Source organism: Carlito syrichta, unplaced genomic scaffold, assembly GCF_000164805.1.
Source record: "Carlito syrichta isolate Samal-C Ts95f unplaced genomic scaffold, Tarsius_syrichta-2.0.1 Scaffold305718, whole genome shotgun sequence".
In the NCBI taxonomy this organism is placed as follows: Eukaryota; Metazoa; Chordata; class Mammalia; order Primates; family Tarsiidae; genus Carlito; species Carlito syrichta.
In genome coordinates, this window is record NW_007249814.1 from 272158 (window position 1) to 288531 (window position 16374).

At 35.8% G+C, this 16374-nt stretch overlaps 1 protein-coding gene across 2 annotated transcripts in view; it reads right to left on the reverse strand.

Annotated features, from left to right (window-relative positions):
* The window catches only part of CEP290 (centrosomal protein 290), a 91139-nt gene that overhangs the window by 18743 nt on the left and 56022 nt on the right, over positions 1–16374 (reverse strand). Inside the window, exons 38-44 of one of the 2 annotated variants that reach the window (XM_021714704.1) lie at positions 12134–12271; positions 10496–10717; positions 10029–10151; positions 6335–6480; positions 5532–5687; positions 2844–2967; positions 2371–2379 (exon numbers count right to left, since the gene is read on the reverse strand). In XM_021714704.1, the coding sequence (XP_021570379.1) occupies positions 2371–2379; positions 2844–2967; positions 5532–5687; positions 6335–6480; positions 10029–10151; positions 10496–10717; positions 12134–12271 (918 nt within the window). The remainder of the gene's footprint in view (positions 1–2370; positions 2380–2843; positions 2968–5531; positions 5688–6334; positions 6481–10028; positions 10152–10495; positions 10718–12133; positions 12272–16374) is intronic. The other variant, XM_008062468.2, reaches the window with a different exon arrangement.

Below are 16374 nucleotides of genomic sequence, written 5' to 3' on the forward strand. Positions count from 1 at the left end.
TGCCACTTAAAGGTTGTCAGTTTCTGCATCTTATGAATGAAGGCACTACACATGATAATTTTTAAGATTTCTTCAGACAGAAATCTGTAATTCCCTGTCTCTAAGCTCTTCTGTGTCCCTAACTTTCTCTCTTCTCTCTGTAGTAGCTATCTGATTCAACAAATGATACACATCTATGAGTACCACTTACTGACAGATATAAAATATATTAAATATTACTCCCAGAAGAGTAATTCTAACTAATGAGAATTTCACATGAAGATTTAACACACTTCTCACCAAAGTATAGATGCAATTATTATATAAGTGAATATATATCATTCTTCCCCTCTATTCTCAGAGAATCAAAAGTATTAGTCTAGATTTCCCTACATTCTGAAAAATAAATTCTAATGAAACTCTCTCTCCTCTGATAATATAAGCAGAATTCTTGTAGAATGAACTTCACGAAGCCACCAAACTGTTTTACAAAAATCCGATTAAAAGACAAATTGCTTGAAATCAAATTTTTAGCGGATGGGAGTTAGAAATAACATACAATGAAAGTCTCAAATTCTTATTATCAAGTGAAAAAAAAGTTATGAGCCTGGATATGGAAATGAAATAAGAACTAAATCACTCTCATCCATTTTCTCTTAATATATAGATGCTTGATTTAGTTGATGTTTTGAGGACTTAAATGACTGGAGTATCTGAGGTGGAAAATATAAGGAAAAAAAGATAAATGCTATTTGGTTTCAATTCAGAACAAACTTTTCTTATTCTGTACCTCAGTGTAAACTGACCAAAAGCAGTATGTGCATGGAAAGTTCATACTCTGTGGTTAGACCTAGACTTAAATCCTGGTTCTGCATCTTCGTGATCACTAAAGATATCCTTATTCTCCAAGCTTCTTATATAAAACAGAAATAATACTCTGCAAAGTATTGTAAGAAATACTTACATATACATGCTATATATATATATATATATATACATGCATATATATATATATATATATATATATATATATATATATTAGAGACTCACTCTGTCACACAGGCTGGAGTGCAGTGGCACAATCATAGCTCACTACAGGTGTGAGCCACTGCACCCAGTCTATGTGAGAAATATATTTAGGCACATAGCAATACATGTAAGCTCCCTTTTCTCATTATTAAAAAAAAAAGTATCTGCTATAAAACATGGCAAAAAGACCACCAAAGGAACTTGCTATATATCTCAGAATGTCAGATAACATCATAACAAAATTTTACTGATATTATTCCCTGTAGGGAGATTTTATGTGTAAATACAGCAGGCTGAATTAGAAATTTCTAAGGCAAAATAAACACCTCTAAAGTATCTTATTTTTGTTATTCATTTATCTAATATACTATATCATTTAAGTGAACAGTAGTGGGGAAAAATGAGTACTAAACTAAATTAAGAACTCATAGCTATTAATTTTTGTAAGAACTCGTCAAAAGTTCCTTAAGGAGGTAAAGGGCTTAAGGAGAAGTCTACTAATAGTTACTACTTTTTATAAATCCTACACACTTTTTTACCCATTGGTACTATATGTGTATGTATACTACCTGCTATAAGAAAATTCAGTTGGGAGGCTGGGGGGAGTTGGGAGTTGGGATTGGCAGTAGTTGGAATTTGCTTGGGGAAGGGGGGGCACACCTCATCAACAAGGGTACCTGGATAATGCATATTTGTATAACTAACCCTGAATTGTACCCCACATCTTTAACATAAAAAATTTAAAAGTTAAAAAAAAAAAGAAAATCCAGTTAACAAATAAAGGACTATCGTTGATCAAACTAGGGACCTTTTCTTTCCAGGCTGGACTGGGCCGAGTTTCACAACCCATCATGCTTGCCCTCAGCACGCTGCTCACTGCATCAGCAGCTCTCGCACAGTAATGGTCCCCCAGGGCACATTCTCAGGGATCCATGTAGTTGCAGTGACTCACATCCTTAGCTATGTGTCCCTTTCCTTTGTCATTCTTGCCTATCAGTATTCTCTTCCTCATTTCTATTTGCCTGTTTGTCATTTACACAACATTTTTCCTCAACTTTAAAGATCTGGATCATTTTCAAAACTGGAGTAAACATCTTCCAAGGTACCATTCATTGATGTATGTGGACGCGATTCAACTCAGTAGGATCTACAACATCTTCTGATTTACATTTTTCTTCATTACTGTAATACCATAGAAGATTTCTAAGTACATTATCCCTGCATCCAGTCTCTTCCCATTTCTAATTCTGAGCATTGTTATGGTTTTCTTGCTCCTATACAAGGTATTCCTTTTGTGAAAATATGATACTTGTATTTATTAGTATTGGTAACAAGGGTAGAAAGCATAGTTGTGTCACATACCTGATTTTGCTTTAAGTAGAAGAAACATACAAAGAAGAAAAGGAAAAGAATAATGAAAATATATACACTAAGTATTTAAAATAAGATCCAACAAATAATTCCACATTAGTGATTAATGAGTTTTTAAAAACTAGAAATATATCATACACATTTGAATGCAAACAGTATTGGAATACATTTTCTTATTTATTTAACAGTTCCTGCCACAGCAAAATTCATGAAGATAACTACATATTGAAAATTTCTAGAAATCACTTGTAATAGTTTTATGCAAATCTTAAGAATCTTAAGTTTACTGTTATTATGTTAGAAAAATTAAAGAAGTTATTATATATCACTATCTAGTAAAAATAAAACTTGAATCTACTATATTAATATTAATGAGAGGAATTTAGCGTTCTGGGTGAGATAAAGAAGTTGATGTCACTTTTATGCATTTAAAAACAAAAAGAAAGAAAAAAATGTACACTTACTGAAGGCTTAGAACATTTATCCTTTGAAAACTGCTTTTCTAAAGCATGAAGTTTTTCTTGAAGGTATCTATTTTGTAAATGTAAATCTTCTACAACAGAATCTCGAGGAAGAGCTTCGTGGGCCCTATGAACAACCAGACTTGTTAGTATTCAAACTTCAGCTTTTTCCTGTGTTCCGATTAAAACATAGGAAAGAAAGAAAAGTTCAGTGTGTTCATTAACACTGTATTTATGTTAAATTCTGAAAAACTTTCAAACTTTACAATAAGTAAATTAGGACATCACAATTTATATTATAAAATAATCCTCTACAGAGGATTCACTGAAGAGCTCCTTTAAACTGAGTTAAAAAGCATACTCTGATTTATTAAAATACATTAACATTTTTAAAGAACATGCACCTATTTATATGGAATTATGTAAGACAGTTGAGCTAAAATACCCACTATTTTTAAAACATTATATAATAATTGCATAATATCCATGGCTGTCTCAAGAAGCCCAAGGATCTAAAACGTTTCTTCCTGTTTCCAGATAATAATCCCTCACTTTAAGTCTACACTCATATGCCTAGCCTACCAGATTCTTCAGTCTAGCACAGACAAATCTATCCACCTTTACGTCCAAGAGTCTACCTTTACTTACGCAAGTACAAATTCACACTTACCCACACATGAAACATCTACTCTTACCTCTCTGCCCTGGTAGGCTGCTCCTTTTTGATATATCCTTCCTTCCTTTAATATCTAGATCTGATTCATAAATTCAAAAATTCAAATTTCTTGAATTCAGAGAGAAGACAAATTCAATCTTTTGTATAAAGTTTTCTCTTAATTATTACAGCTCACACAAATTCGCAATATTAGGGGGAAAAAAATCTCTAAAAGTATTAGAAGGTCTCAAAAATAAAATTATTTGATCCGTGTAAAAACAGCAAAAAGAATAAAAGGATTTTTTTTTAAACATGTTTAGGTAAAAAAAAAAAAAAAAACACGAAAGGGAAAGATTTACTGCTGGGATAGGATAGTAACTGGAAACAAAAACTACACACAAATGGTAAGAGAAAGAAAAATTCTTCAATCATTTTTTCTACTCTAGCAAGGAAAGTTTTAAAAGATTGAAAAAAACAGTAACTTAGAAGGAACAAGAACAGAATGTAGGTTAGAAGCTCCTGAGAATGTTCCTTTAAAGAAATTCAACTTTGTATGCTCATATCACATTCAAATTGACACAACAGTAGACATTAATAAAGAATAATAGTAATTTTTTAAGCTTAATAGAAAAAAGTATATTTACAAAGGATAAATAACCTCATATCCAAAGATTATAGGTAGATACCAGCCTTTGGCAAAGATCATTAACATGATTACAGATTGTAAACACTTAGAAGAAAAAAATAAATTATGTAAAACTAACATAAGTGTGTCTTAGAAGAAATGACTGAAACAAAAATTTAAATAGGACATGATTTTATTTTGCTCTTTATAACCACGATTATATGAGAAGACATAGTTTGGAAAGAGACAGCAAAACAATAACAAAAAAAGTCTCAAATGTTCTGCTAAGAAATAACATGGGGTGGGGGGAGGGGGTGTTTGTTCGAGGTACAATGGAGTAAACACACTCAATCTTATCTCTCCCAAATGCATGGAGCAGCTATTTGAGGACCTTGAAAAGTAAAGAGCAGAAGACAGACTGGGACAGAAATACCAGCAAACCAGTGATGAACGTACCTTTACTTCTATTATTGCCTGACCTAAACACATTATTAAAAATCTGAAGGTGGGTATTTGAACTGATGGAGAGATCTCCGGGTAAGCCTTCTAGTTCTAGCTCAAGTAAAGAGAAAGAGATCTTTTAACACTCACAGAAAATACAAAAATACCTCATTATTTATTTTCTTCTATGTGTTCTCTCTTGGCCCAACCTGTAAGCAATTCCATGGCAGTAGTAATAGAGGCAGCATGGGACCCACAGAAAGCAGCACTTTCAGGAAGAGGAATCTTCTTCTCTAACTGGTAGAGCTGTGATACTAAGGGGGTCAGGTGAAAATACTTTCTGTCTTGCTTTTTCTGCCCTCCTGTTACTTGCTTGGCTATAGAAGTGGGCAACTGCTGAAGTGCACAGCATAACTGGGTAACTAAAACAAAATGGGAAGCCCTAGGGAAACAAAATATCAGAGAGATTGAAAAGAGGGAGGTGCTCAAAAAATGGATTCTAACAAAATTGTTTATGAACTTCTGGGTTCACTCTTGAGCTGTGTATGGATCTGATCCTAATCAGAATACCACAGTGTCTAAAACCAACATAACATATCATCAACTGGACAGTGCATACGTAGGACAGATCTGAGTAGCACTGTAAAGATTTTGAAAACTGAACTAATATTGGTTGGAATCATAGCCTACAGAAAGGAGACAAACTTGTGGCCTGAACCTAATTAGACTGACAGCATGCTAAAACAAAAAAACTGCATTTTCCATAGAATGTAAACAAGACCGAAGTCTCATAACAGAATATTTAAAATTTCAAGAATACAATCCAAAATTATGCAGCATACAAAGAACCAGAAATATCTCACTCACATGGAAAAAGGCAATACAATCCAAGCCTTAAGACAAGAGAAATATCTATGGGTCAACCAGTTTTTCATTTTAATAGACAGCATATTTCCATGCAATAGCTTACCTCATATACAATATGTCATTTTCTAATTCAAGATTTCTCCTTTTTAATTCTTCCAATTCTTTTTCTGACTCCAAAGCTCGTACTCCTATAACGTGATCAACAGTCATGCCAGTTGTTTTTAGTTTCCTCTGCAAAGTAAGCTTCTCTTTATCAGCTCTGTAGAATTTAATACAGAATCATGAAATATACCATTCACTTTTGGCTTAATTGCTTACTCAGTAACAGAACAATATATGATAATTGTATAATTCTACATTTGTTAAGAACTAACCTATATCAAAATCACAGGAAACTCTATTTATAATTGTTAAAATATATTCAAAACAAATTTTAAAGAAAATGAAAAGTAAGTAAATCATAGAAAATAATTGATCATTTAAACTAGAAAATTTCTCAGCTGAGCACGGTGGCTCACACCTGTAATCCCAGAAATCTGGGCGGTGGAGGCAAGAGGATTGCCTGAGACCAAGGGTTCGAGACCAGCCTGGCAAACATGTCAAGACTGCATCTCTACAATAAATCAAAAAAATTAGCTGGATATGGTGGCACACACCTGTGATTCCAGCTTCTTGGAAGGATGAGGGGGAAGGATCACCTAAGCCCAGCAGGTCGAGGCTGCAGTGGCCGTGAGCGTGACCCTGCACTCCAACCTGGGTGACAGAGTGAGACTCCAACTCAAAAAAATAATAATTTTTAAAAAGTAGACAAATTTCTCATATTGTCAACTATGATAAAACTATGTAACTTCCAGGTCACTAAAGAATTTTACATATAATTAGTTTTACAGTGAAATTTAAACTCACTTGGCAAAAAGATCCTTCAAAGTATTCATCTGCTTTGTTAGAGTACAAATTTCCCCTTCTTTCTCTTTTAACTTGTTTCGAATTCCCTCTATTTTAGCTTGCCACTTTTTACCTTCTTCCCACCTAATTAATTCTTCTCTAGTATTCTGTAAACAAAAAGAAGATAAAAAATTGCCAGTAGTATTTTTAATTTCCTTTTAAGATTTAACAATTACAATTTACCAGATAAATGGTAAACCAATACTTCCTAGAGAATATGTAAATAGGAAAACTTTGCTATGTAGATTGAGTATACCTTATGAGAAATGCTTAGGACCAGAAGTCTTCGATTTCAGATTTTTTGGGGTTTTGAATTGTTAGCATATACATAATGAGACATCTGGGAAAAGGGACTGAAGTATAAACACAAAATTACTTTATGTTTCATATACATGTTATACACATAGCTTGAAGGAAGGTAATTTTATACAATATTTTAAATAATTTTGTATATTAAAGTTTTGACTGTGTTTTAACTGTGATTCATCACATAAAGTAAGGTATGAAATTTTCCGCTTGTAGAGTCATAGTAATGCTCAAAAATTTTCAAATTTTGAAGCAATTCAGATTTCAGGAATTCAGATAATAGATGGTCAACCTGTATAACTTAGAATGTTTAGGCATGCCAAGCTTTTAGCAAAAATGCCCTCAGTCTAAACATACTTTACTCTATCAGATGACATAAAATTCTGGGGCACAGTTTTGACTAATGCTAACACCCTTAAGCAGTCTTTAAATGAAGATTCTAGTATGTACGATCTTGACTAAAGAAGGCTTCTAGCACAGAATCTAATGTATAAAGGACCAACCCAATCTCTTACCCCATGACAATCTCCTAGCATCAGAGTCCCTGCAAGTCGTTAATGCATATTATTTCACTCATTCAACATAATTACTTATTCAACATAAGATATGTAATTAAATAATTCTGCAGCACAGAGTGCTTTGTTGGGATTGGGCCATTCCATCCCACCTGCCATTACCTGTAAATTAAGACCGAAGGAAGCAAAGTTGAGAGAAGAAATTTAAAATGAACAAAAAATGACAGGAACAAGTGTTACCAGGGATATTGTGGTGTTTACACACACACACACACACACACACACACACACACACACATACACACACACACAACCTTCTTCTGCCTTCCTTTCAGCTGTTCCAAGGCAGGACTTCTTCCATCCCCTTTCTGATTACTGGTCCTAAGACTCTAATCCTGAGAAGATCCCACCCAATACCCTGGGAGAAGGAGTGCTAAAGTCATAAAGCCACCATAAAAACCCAAGAGAACAGAGTTGGAGAGCTTCCAAATAGCAGCACATATGGAAGTTTCTGAAATGTGGTGCCCAGGGAGGGCATGGAAGTTCAGCACCCCTTCTATATCTCTCCCTATGAATATCTTCATCTGTGTCCTTTGTAATATCCTTTACAATAAACCAATAAATGTGTTTTCCTAAGTGAGTCACTCAAGCAAATTAACAGAATCTAAAGGTGATGGGTGATGTGGGAACCCCAGCTTGAAGTCAGTTGGTCAGGGAGCCCCTCCTGGGAGGGGAGAGGAAGTCTTGGGGACAGAGCACTGGTTATAGAACTGATTGCTTGCTTGCTGGTAGGGAGAAATTGCTACAAATTTGGGGGTCACCGAATTTTTCAGTGTTGTTGTGGTGTGAGAGCAGGAAAAAACGTGGGTTGAAAGCTCTTTTCTGAAACAGGTGTTTCACAATGAGGGAGAAGAAGGCAGAAGACAGGATGGCGAGAGTAGTTCTCTTTTCATGTTTTCTGTTCCAAAAATCTCTTATCCATAGATTTCAAAATATTATAATATTTTAAAATTTTCATTCATTAAAAAAATACTGAGCATCTACTCTGTGCAGAGGCTCTTATAGGTGCTGGGAATACAACAATGAACAAAATAGGCAAAGTTCTACCATCAAAGCTTACAATCTATTAAGAAAAACAAAAGACAGAACATACAGATAAGTAAATATCTAGTATTCTCAGGTAGTAATAAACACTATGATGGAATGCAAGGCATGGGGTGAATTTTTTTGTAACGGTAGGCTACAAACATTGTTTATAGAGAAAAGGTATTGAAATTTATAAACAATATGAAAAAATACTTTGAGTATAAATTAGAAATACCCAAGCACTGTGGAATCTGAAAGAATATTCTCACTAGATTCCTGGATACAGATTTTTAATATCAGTTTTGCCCTCTGTATTTTCTTTTCTTTTTTCTTTTCTTTTTTTGAGTCAGAGTCTCACTGTTGCCCAGGTTGGAGGGCAGTGGCACACACAAGGCCACCGCAGACTCGACCTTCTGAGCTCAGGTGATCCTTCCGCCTCAGCCTTCTAAGTAGCTGGAACTACAGGCAGACACGCACTATCATGCCCAGCTTATTTGTCTTTTTCTAATTAGTAATAGTACCTTACACAGGTATGAATTTGCTGGTTTACAAAAAGATTTCCACATATCATTTCCTTCGGTTGTAAAATAACCTTGAAAAACTGGCAACATAGTACAATCAGGTCAGTAACTGGTATACAAAGATTAGGCCTATTCTCAAAGATTGGAGGCGTGAGCAATCAGAGTTAAGCTCATTTTGATCTTGCAGTTTTTACTAGCAAAGCTTCCAACAGCAAGCACGTTATGACTCCATGCATGCAAATAAAAATATTTTCATCCAAATTATACTTCCATGATGAATTTCATAAGAAAAATATTTTTTCGAGTATACACTACAAAAACATTTAAATTCCATGACTTATTTTCTATACAGTATCATTAAAGATTAATTCTTTTCTATTTTCATGTTATTGACATTACTTTATAGATATTGAATATTTTCTGGATAAGTTCCATAATAAAAATTTTTCCTAACCATAGCGCATAGTGATTTTCTTCAGGGGCAAATATTACTATTAATACCAACATTTCTTAGATCACTTTTGATAGTGTCAATATTACCAACAAGTTATCTCCAGTGGATTGTTCATAAGAAATTTAATTACATGCATTTTAGCTAATTTTAGTTTTTCTTCAGGTTGATTATTTCTATCAGTAATTTTTAATACAAAACAATTTATTATTAACTATAAAACTGTAAGCATTTTTTCTCACATTACAGAATTAATCTATAAGCAGATTGATTATTGATTACTACAAATATTGAATAAATTCTAAATCACTTTATTTGCTCTGAAATAACACCCCAGTCTCCTGAAGAATAAAAGGGCACATTTAGGTCAAAGTAGAAGTCTTAAAAAGTCTTGCTTTCTTGTTATAAAGGTCAAAAGCACCAACCTATAGAAATGACTACACTGGGAAGAAAGGATAAATACAGTTGGATATGTAAGGTATGAAAAGACATTGGAAGTACTCTTATGTCAGAAAGATGACACGGAAATGGTGTAGTAATTTTCAAATAAGACTTATATTATTAGGTGTCTCCTCAAATAGGCTGTAAATTCCTAAATACCAGAAACTTGTTTTAGACATGTCTACATTATACAGCGTGACTTACAATCCTCAAAATACAAAATTAATATAGACAGGTCCTTAATTTAATATAGTATATGATCTGTTTATCAGCTATGCACTTAACTTACTCTATCACTACCTTAAACATATTAATCAGTAGGTTTGTTCACATACCTTTTCTTTCATAGATTTTGTGTCTACTTCATCCACCTTTCTTTCTAGTTGACTTTCTAGTTTTTTAACTTTCTTTTGGAGTTCTTCAATTATACTTTGTTTATTATCTACCAGAGGTTTGCTCTGAAAAAATAAAATGTATCTTTATATTTTACAAATAAATATCAAACAAAATATACAATAAATATTCCAACTACAGAAACTTTCCGAGGTCAACTTTCTGTTGACCACTCTTTCTAAATGACTATCTTAATATATAAGAGAATGTGGTAGCTGCTTTTGCATTTTAATAAAATATACTATTCTAGAACTACACATACAACAGAGGTCACTAAAGGAGTTAATTAATCAAAGTGATTGTAAAAGCCAGTTCAAATAAATTTCATAGATAAAATTATAAAGCAGGAATAAACTACTGCCCATACATTGTAAATCAAAGGCATTATCATAATTAAATATAAAATTACCTGTAATCCACTGGTTAGTCTTTTAATTTGCCTTTTTAGTTCATCATTCTCTTGATCAGTTCCATCTTTCTCTCTAAGTATTTTATTATAGGCTTTTTGTTTTCTTTGAAGTTCATTGTTTAAGTCATTCAAATTATCAGTTAATGAGTTTTCTCTGTTTTTACTTGTTTTAAGAGCTTCTTTCAATTTTAAAAGATTTTCATTTAAATCTTCAATTTGTGACTAATAAGAGATAAAGAAATGCCTTATTCATGAATTGTCATCAAGTATAAATGATAACAGCAACACAAAACAGAAAGTATACCATTAACACTTATTTAAAAAATTTTTCAATTTAAAATTTTAATTACACAAGGAAAAGTAATAACCATAAACTATATATACTTTTTAACGTTCATGTCAAATTAACCAAGTCTACCTTGAGGGGAAAAAAAAAGTCTAAAGCAATTCACCTTCAACTAATACCCACAAACAAAATTTCATCAAATATGCAAATGTTTCATTATGGCTGAATTAATTAAAGAAACAAGTACATATCAATATACATGGCAATGTTTTAAACACTATGAAACATAAGAGTAGTATAAAACAAATTCTCTGACTTGAAGTAGTTTCTGATTGCTTTAATAAAGATGAAAAAGGATAACTCGCAATACTAGGCCATATATATAAGCCCCAGAAAAGAGATTTCCTAGCTCTCCTATGCAGTAGCAGTGATGGGAAAATACTGTATGATTCCAGCTGTAAGTCATTCTGGAAAAGGCAAAACTATGGAGACAGTAAAAAGATCACTGGATGCCAGATGTGGGGGAATGGGGAAGGAAGAATAAATAGAAGGAGCACAACAGGATTTTTAAGGCATTGAAACTACCCGCTATAATTCTGTAAGGAAGGATATATATCATTATACATTTATCTAAAACATCAGAATGTGCAACACCAAGAGCTAAACCTAAAGTAAACGTCGACTCTGAGTGATTATGATATGTCAATATAAGTACATCAATTGTAACAAATGTACCACTCTGATGGGGGATGTTGATAATAGACGAAGCTACGCATGTGTGGGGACAGGGGATTTTGCTGTGAACCTAAAACAGTCTTAAAAAATGTTTCTTAAATTTAATTCTATTAAAAAGAGTAGCTCATCCTTTCCTAATCTTCAAGATGAAATTCAGGACATGAATATTAAAAAGATACTTACTGTTAAAAAATACACGTATGTATGCATGTCCATCTACCAATAATTCATTATAAATTCCCTATTCATCAGCAAAATTACTATATATTAAAGTAAATCTGGCTGGGTACAGGGGCTCACGCCTGTAATACCACCACTTTGGGAGGCCAAGGCAAGAGGATTACTTGAGCCCAAGAGTTTGAGACTGGCCTGGGCAACAGAGTCAGACTTCATCTCAACAAAAAAATTTTAAAAATTAGCTGGGCAGTGGCACATGCCTTCAGTCAGATGGAAAGATGGCCTAAGCCCTGGAAGTCAAAGCTGCAGTCAGCCATGATCATGCCACTGCACTCAGCCTGGGTGACAGAGCAAGACCACGACTCAAAAAAATAAAATAAATTCCCTTCCAACAGAAATTATCAGAAATTCTGTTACATGAGCTCGTGTGTTACTATCACCTTTAGCTCTCTAGTATGTCGATCGACAATCTGTTGAACGTTGAGATGGGCTTCCTTTTGAGAAGTTGCAGAAATAATACGCTCCTCAGCTGCTGCTGTCATTTCTGCACGGAGATCCAGAAGTGCACGACTAAGGGCCTAAAAATTATAAAATATCTGCATTTTTTCATGAAAATGGACACTTTATATGAGCAACATATAATACAAAAAATAAACAAGCTCTATTACTTTTTACTATTTTCCACAAATTAACAGTCTGACTTTTTCAAATAAATTGTCTTTAGTAATTACACTCAATTCTTTCCAAATTGGATGTGAGAGTTCAAAATCTTAGTGATGATTTTGACAACCATATTAAATTAAACAATTTGTATTACAAAAATCAGACATGGTTTGTGTGCAAATAACCAAGTTTGAATATTTAAATTCCTCATTTAGCATACCCTTTTACGTGAAATGAAGTGAACTGAAGTGGTAAAGGAAAGTTAAAGGTTTAGAAAAGGCTTAAAAGTTACCAATGAAATACATGAGCTAGCATAGAAAAGAGAAACAACTTCTAGAACAATTTCAGTATATCAAACCTGAGACAAAGGAAAAACCTTACGAACCAGGTAAACCAACTCTTTCCCACAAAACTGTCTCTGAGATCCCCTTTTAAAGTCTTTCCTTCTCTTTACTATCATATATCACTCTCAATCCCCTAATTGTTCAAAACAGTTTCAACAGTTAAAATCCCAGTAGAAAAAGAGAGAAAATAATTCCCCTCACTTCCTATAGAGAATCCACAAATCAGATTGATGACAACATAGAAAGAAAAACTGGACTATATTTGCACTGAAAAACAGCACTTAAGAAGGCTATCTAAAACAACTGTCTTGAAGGATCCTCTTTAACAACATAATATAGAGATCAGGAAATGTCGGGGAGACGGTGGTCAAGCCAGTCAGATTATGTGAGTCCTGGTGTGAGTGCGTGAGTGTATGGAAAATTTTGTGTGCACGTGTCAGTCATGAGTGGGCGTGTAGGTGGCTGACTAAGTGAGGGCTCCGGTGCAAGCAGCCAGGGCAAGCCATAGCTGCTCGGCTTGGACAATTGCGATTCCACGACACAGAAAGTGAGCGTCATTATTTTTATTTTTTATTTTTTAATCAACAAAACCTTTCCTGGAAAGAAGATGCTGGGAGAGCCTGCCTAAGGAGGGGCTCATGAGCAAAATTGGCTAGGGCCCTCCTGGTGAAACAGCTGGTGCTGCAGCTGCTCTGCTTGGTCCCTAGAGCTTCCTGGGTCACAGAAGCCAAGCACCATTTTTTTTAAACTGACAAGTTTTTCTACAGAGAAGCAGTGGGGAGAGACTACCGGCTCCAGGCTCTGCCTCAACAGTACACGGGGAGAGACTGCTGGCTCCAGGTTTTGCCTCACCACTGCAGCACCTGGCCAGACACTGGCAGCAAGGGCTGTGGAGGGAGCACCTGGCCAGACACTGGCAGCAAGGGCTGTGGCAGAATCCCACTGGAGAAGACAAAAGAGGCCCCTACCATCTTGAAAATGGGGCAGGAAAGTGCTCTGACAGACTCACAAAGGAACAACAGACCATCGGGACCTGTGACCTGTGAGCAACAGACCATCGGGACCTGTGACCTGTAACTGGCAGGTCAACTACTTAGAGGTTGATCAAGACCCAGAAGAAATATCCTGAAAGCACAAACTTCAGAGGAACAGGACAAGCGCTGAGTCTCAGGCAACCCACCCTGATTCAGGTGCAGGGCAAAGGGTGTGGCCAGAAAAGGACAAAGAAGACCTCTAAAGAGATCAGTGGTGAGCCCAGAGCTGACCCAACCCCCTCCTCCCCAGCAATCCTCTGAATGTCAGACCCACACAGCTGAGGCACGACTGAGAGGGACGAACGCTGGCAGAGCCTGGATGTCAGCCATAATAGGAAAACTCCATTCCAAGATAGGCCTGGCTTGGGAACTCACGCCCCTCCCCACTCCCGTGACTACATACCTGGGAAAGAGACAATACCGCAGCTCCCCATTAGAAAGAAAGTCCCCTGACCATACGAGAGTGGGAGGGGAGGACTGCAGGCCCACCCACCACCAATGCCTCTCCTCCTTCCCTGGTCTGGACACTGAGGAGCGAGAGAAAGAGGCATAAGCTCTGCGGGCGACAGCAGAGAAGCAGATGAGAGGAACAATTACAGAACCAGGCAAAGAGGGTAGGGATTCTTCTTCTTTTAAAAGTTTATATTATTTTAATTTTTAAAATTGCTTTGACTGTTTGTTAGTTTTTTTTTTTTTTTTTTTTTTTGAGTTGGAGTCTCACTCTGTCGCCCAGACTGGAGTACAGTGGCACGCTCCCGGCCACCGCAGCCTCAACCTGCTGGGCTCCGGCAATCCTTCAGCCTCAGCCTTCCAAGTAGCTGGAACTACAGGCGCATGCTACCACGCCTGGCTAATTTTTTTACTTATTGTAGAGATGAGGTCTCACCAAGTTGCCCAGGCGGGTCTTGAATCCACTCACCTCAGCCTACCAAGGCACAGGATTACAGGCTGAGCCACCGAGCCTGGCTAGATTTTCTATTTTTAAAATATTTTTCCTTTGTTCATGAATGTGTATGTGAGGGTTTGATCTGCATCTCCCCCCTTTTTTCTTTTCTTTTTCTTCTTTAGTTTTTTGTTTTCTGTTTATGTGTGTCTGTGAATGATTAAGTGTTCATCTTTCAATTTTTTTGTTTTTTGGGTTTTTTTTTATTGATTTGTTTTTGCTTTTCTGCTCTTCTCTCTCTCTCTCTCTTCTCTAGTATAAGGTGTTTATGAATATACATGTGAGGGTTCTTTTTTCTTTCTTTTTCTTCTCCATTTATTTTGTACTGTGTGTGTGTGTGTGTGTGTGTGTGTGTGTGTGTGTGTGTGTGTGTGTGTTTAGTTGTCCCAGTTTTTTGTTTTGTTTCACTTTGTTATTATTTCACTTTGTTCTAGGTGTGTGTGTGTGTGTGTGTGTGTGTGTGTGTGTGTGTGTGTTCACTTGTTTCTTGCTTTGGTTTCTGCTTTCATTGTTCTGTGTTTTTTCAATTTCAATTTTTAATTTTTTAAACTTTTAGTCCATCTTATTTCATTATTTTTCTCTGTTCTCCTCATTGCTGCTACTGTATCTTGTACTCGGGGGTACACACACATACCCAATGCATCATCATATAGAGTGGTGGTGGGGAGTGGGTCTCAGAGAACACATACCACAGTCAGTGAACATTGTAATTTGCAAGTAGTTTCTGAATCCTAGCTCTCCATCCTCTACCTTATTCGGCTTTCAAAACTACAAGAGACAGAAAGCTTCCCACCCACAGTTCTATTTCAAATCCAGAGGCCGAATCAGGGAAGAATAGAGGGCTGAGCAAACATCAGAAGTGAAAGCTTCTCCTGCTGCCAATGAATAACAGAACTAAAGAGAAAAGCAAGGGATCTGTCACAAATGAGGAAAAACCAACAGAGACCACAGGTAATTTCAAGTGTAACAAAGAGGAAACTCCTGAAAAATCAGACATAGGAGCTCAAACAATGGAAGTCACCAATGACTGACCCCAGATATGACAGGGATTAAGGAATGGATGGAAAGAGTGAATAAGACTCAAGAAAGACAAGATACAACACTGAAAGAACTTGTAACAGAGATTTTGGCACCACAAAAATTTCATCCATGAAATAAATAACAAGATGACAAGCAAGGAAAGCAGAATTAATCTAGAAGAAGAAAAAATTTCAGAACTTGAAGACCAGTACATGGAATTAACCTGATCTGTAAGAAAACATAGGGGAAAAAAAACTCAGAAAGAAATAACAAAGCCTACAAGAGATGTGTGATTATATAAAGAAGCCAAAATGGAGAACACCTTGGAGCAAGTATTCTAGCAGGTTATCCAAAAAGACATTCCTCATCTCACCAGAGATCTGAACAGCCAAACACAAGAGATACAGAGAATCCCCAAAGACATCAAATGAGAAGATCAACCCCTAGACATAATAATTCGCCTACTCAAAGTATGCACAAAAGAAAAAAATCCTAAAAAAGAAAGAGAGGAAGGTCAGACTACCTACTGGGGAAAATCAATCATAATAGCAGCAGACTTATCAGCAGAAACACTTCAAGCAAGGAAGGGCTGAGCCGGGCTCAGTGGCTCAGCCTGTAATCCTGTGCCTTTGGGAGGCTGAGGTGAGTGGATTGCCTGAGCCCATGGGGTCGAGACC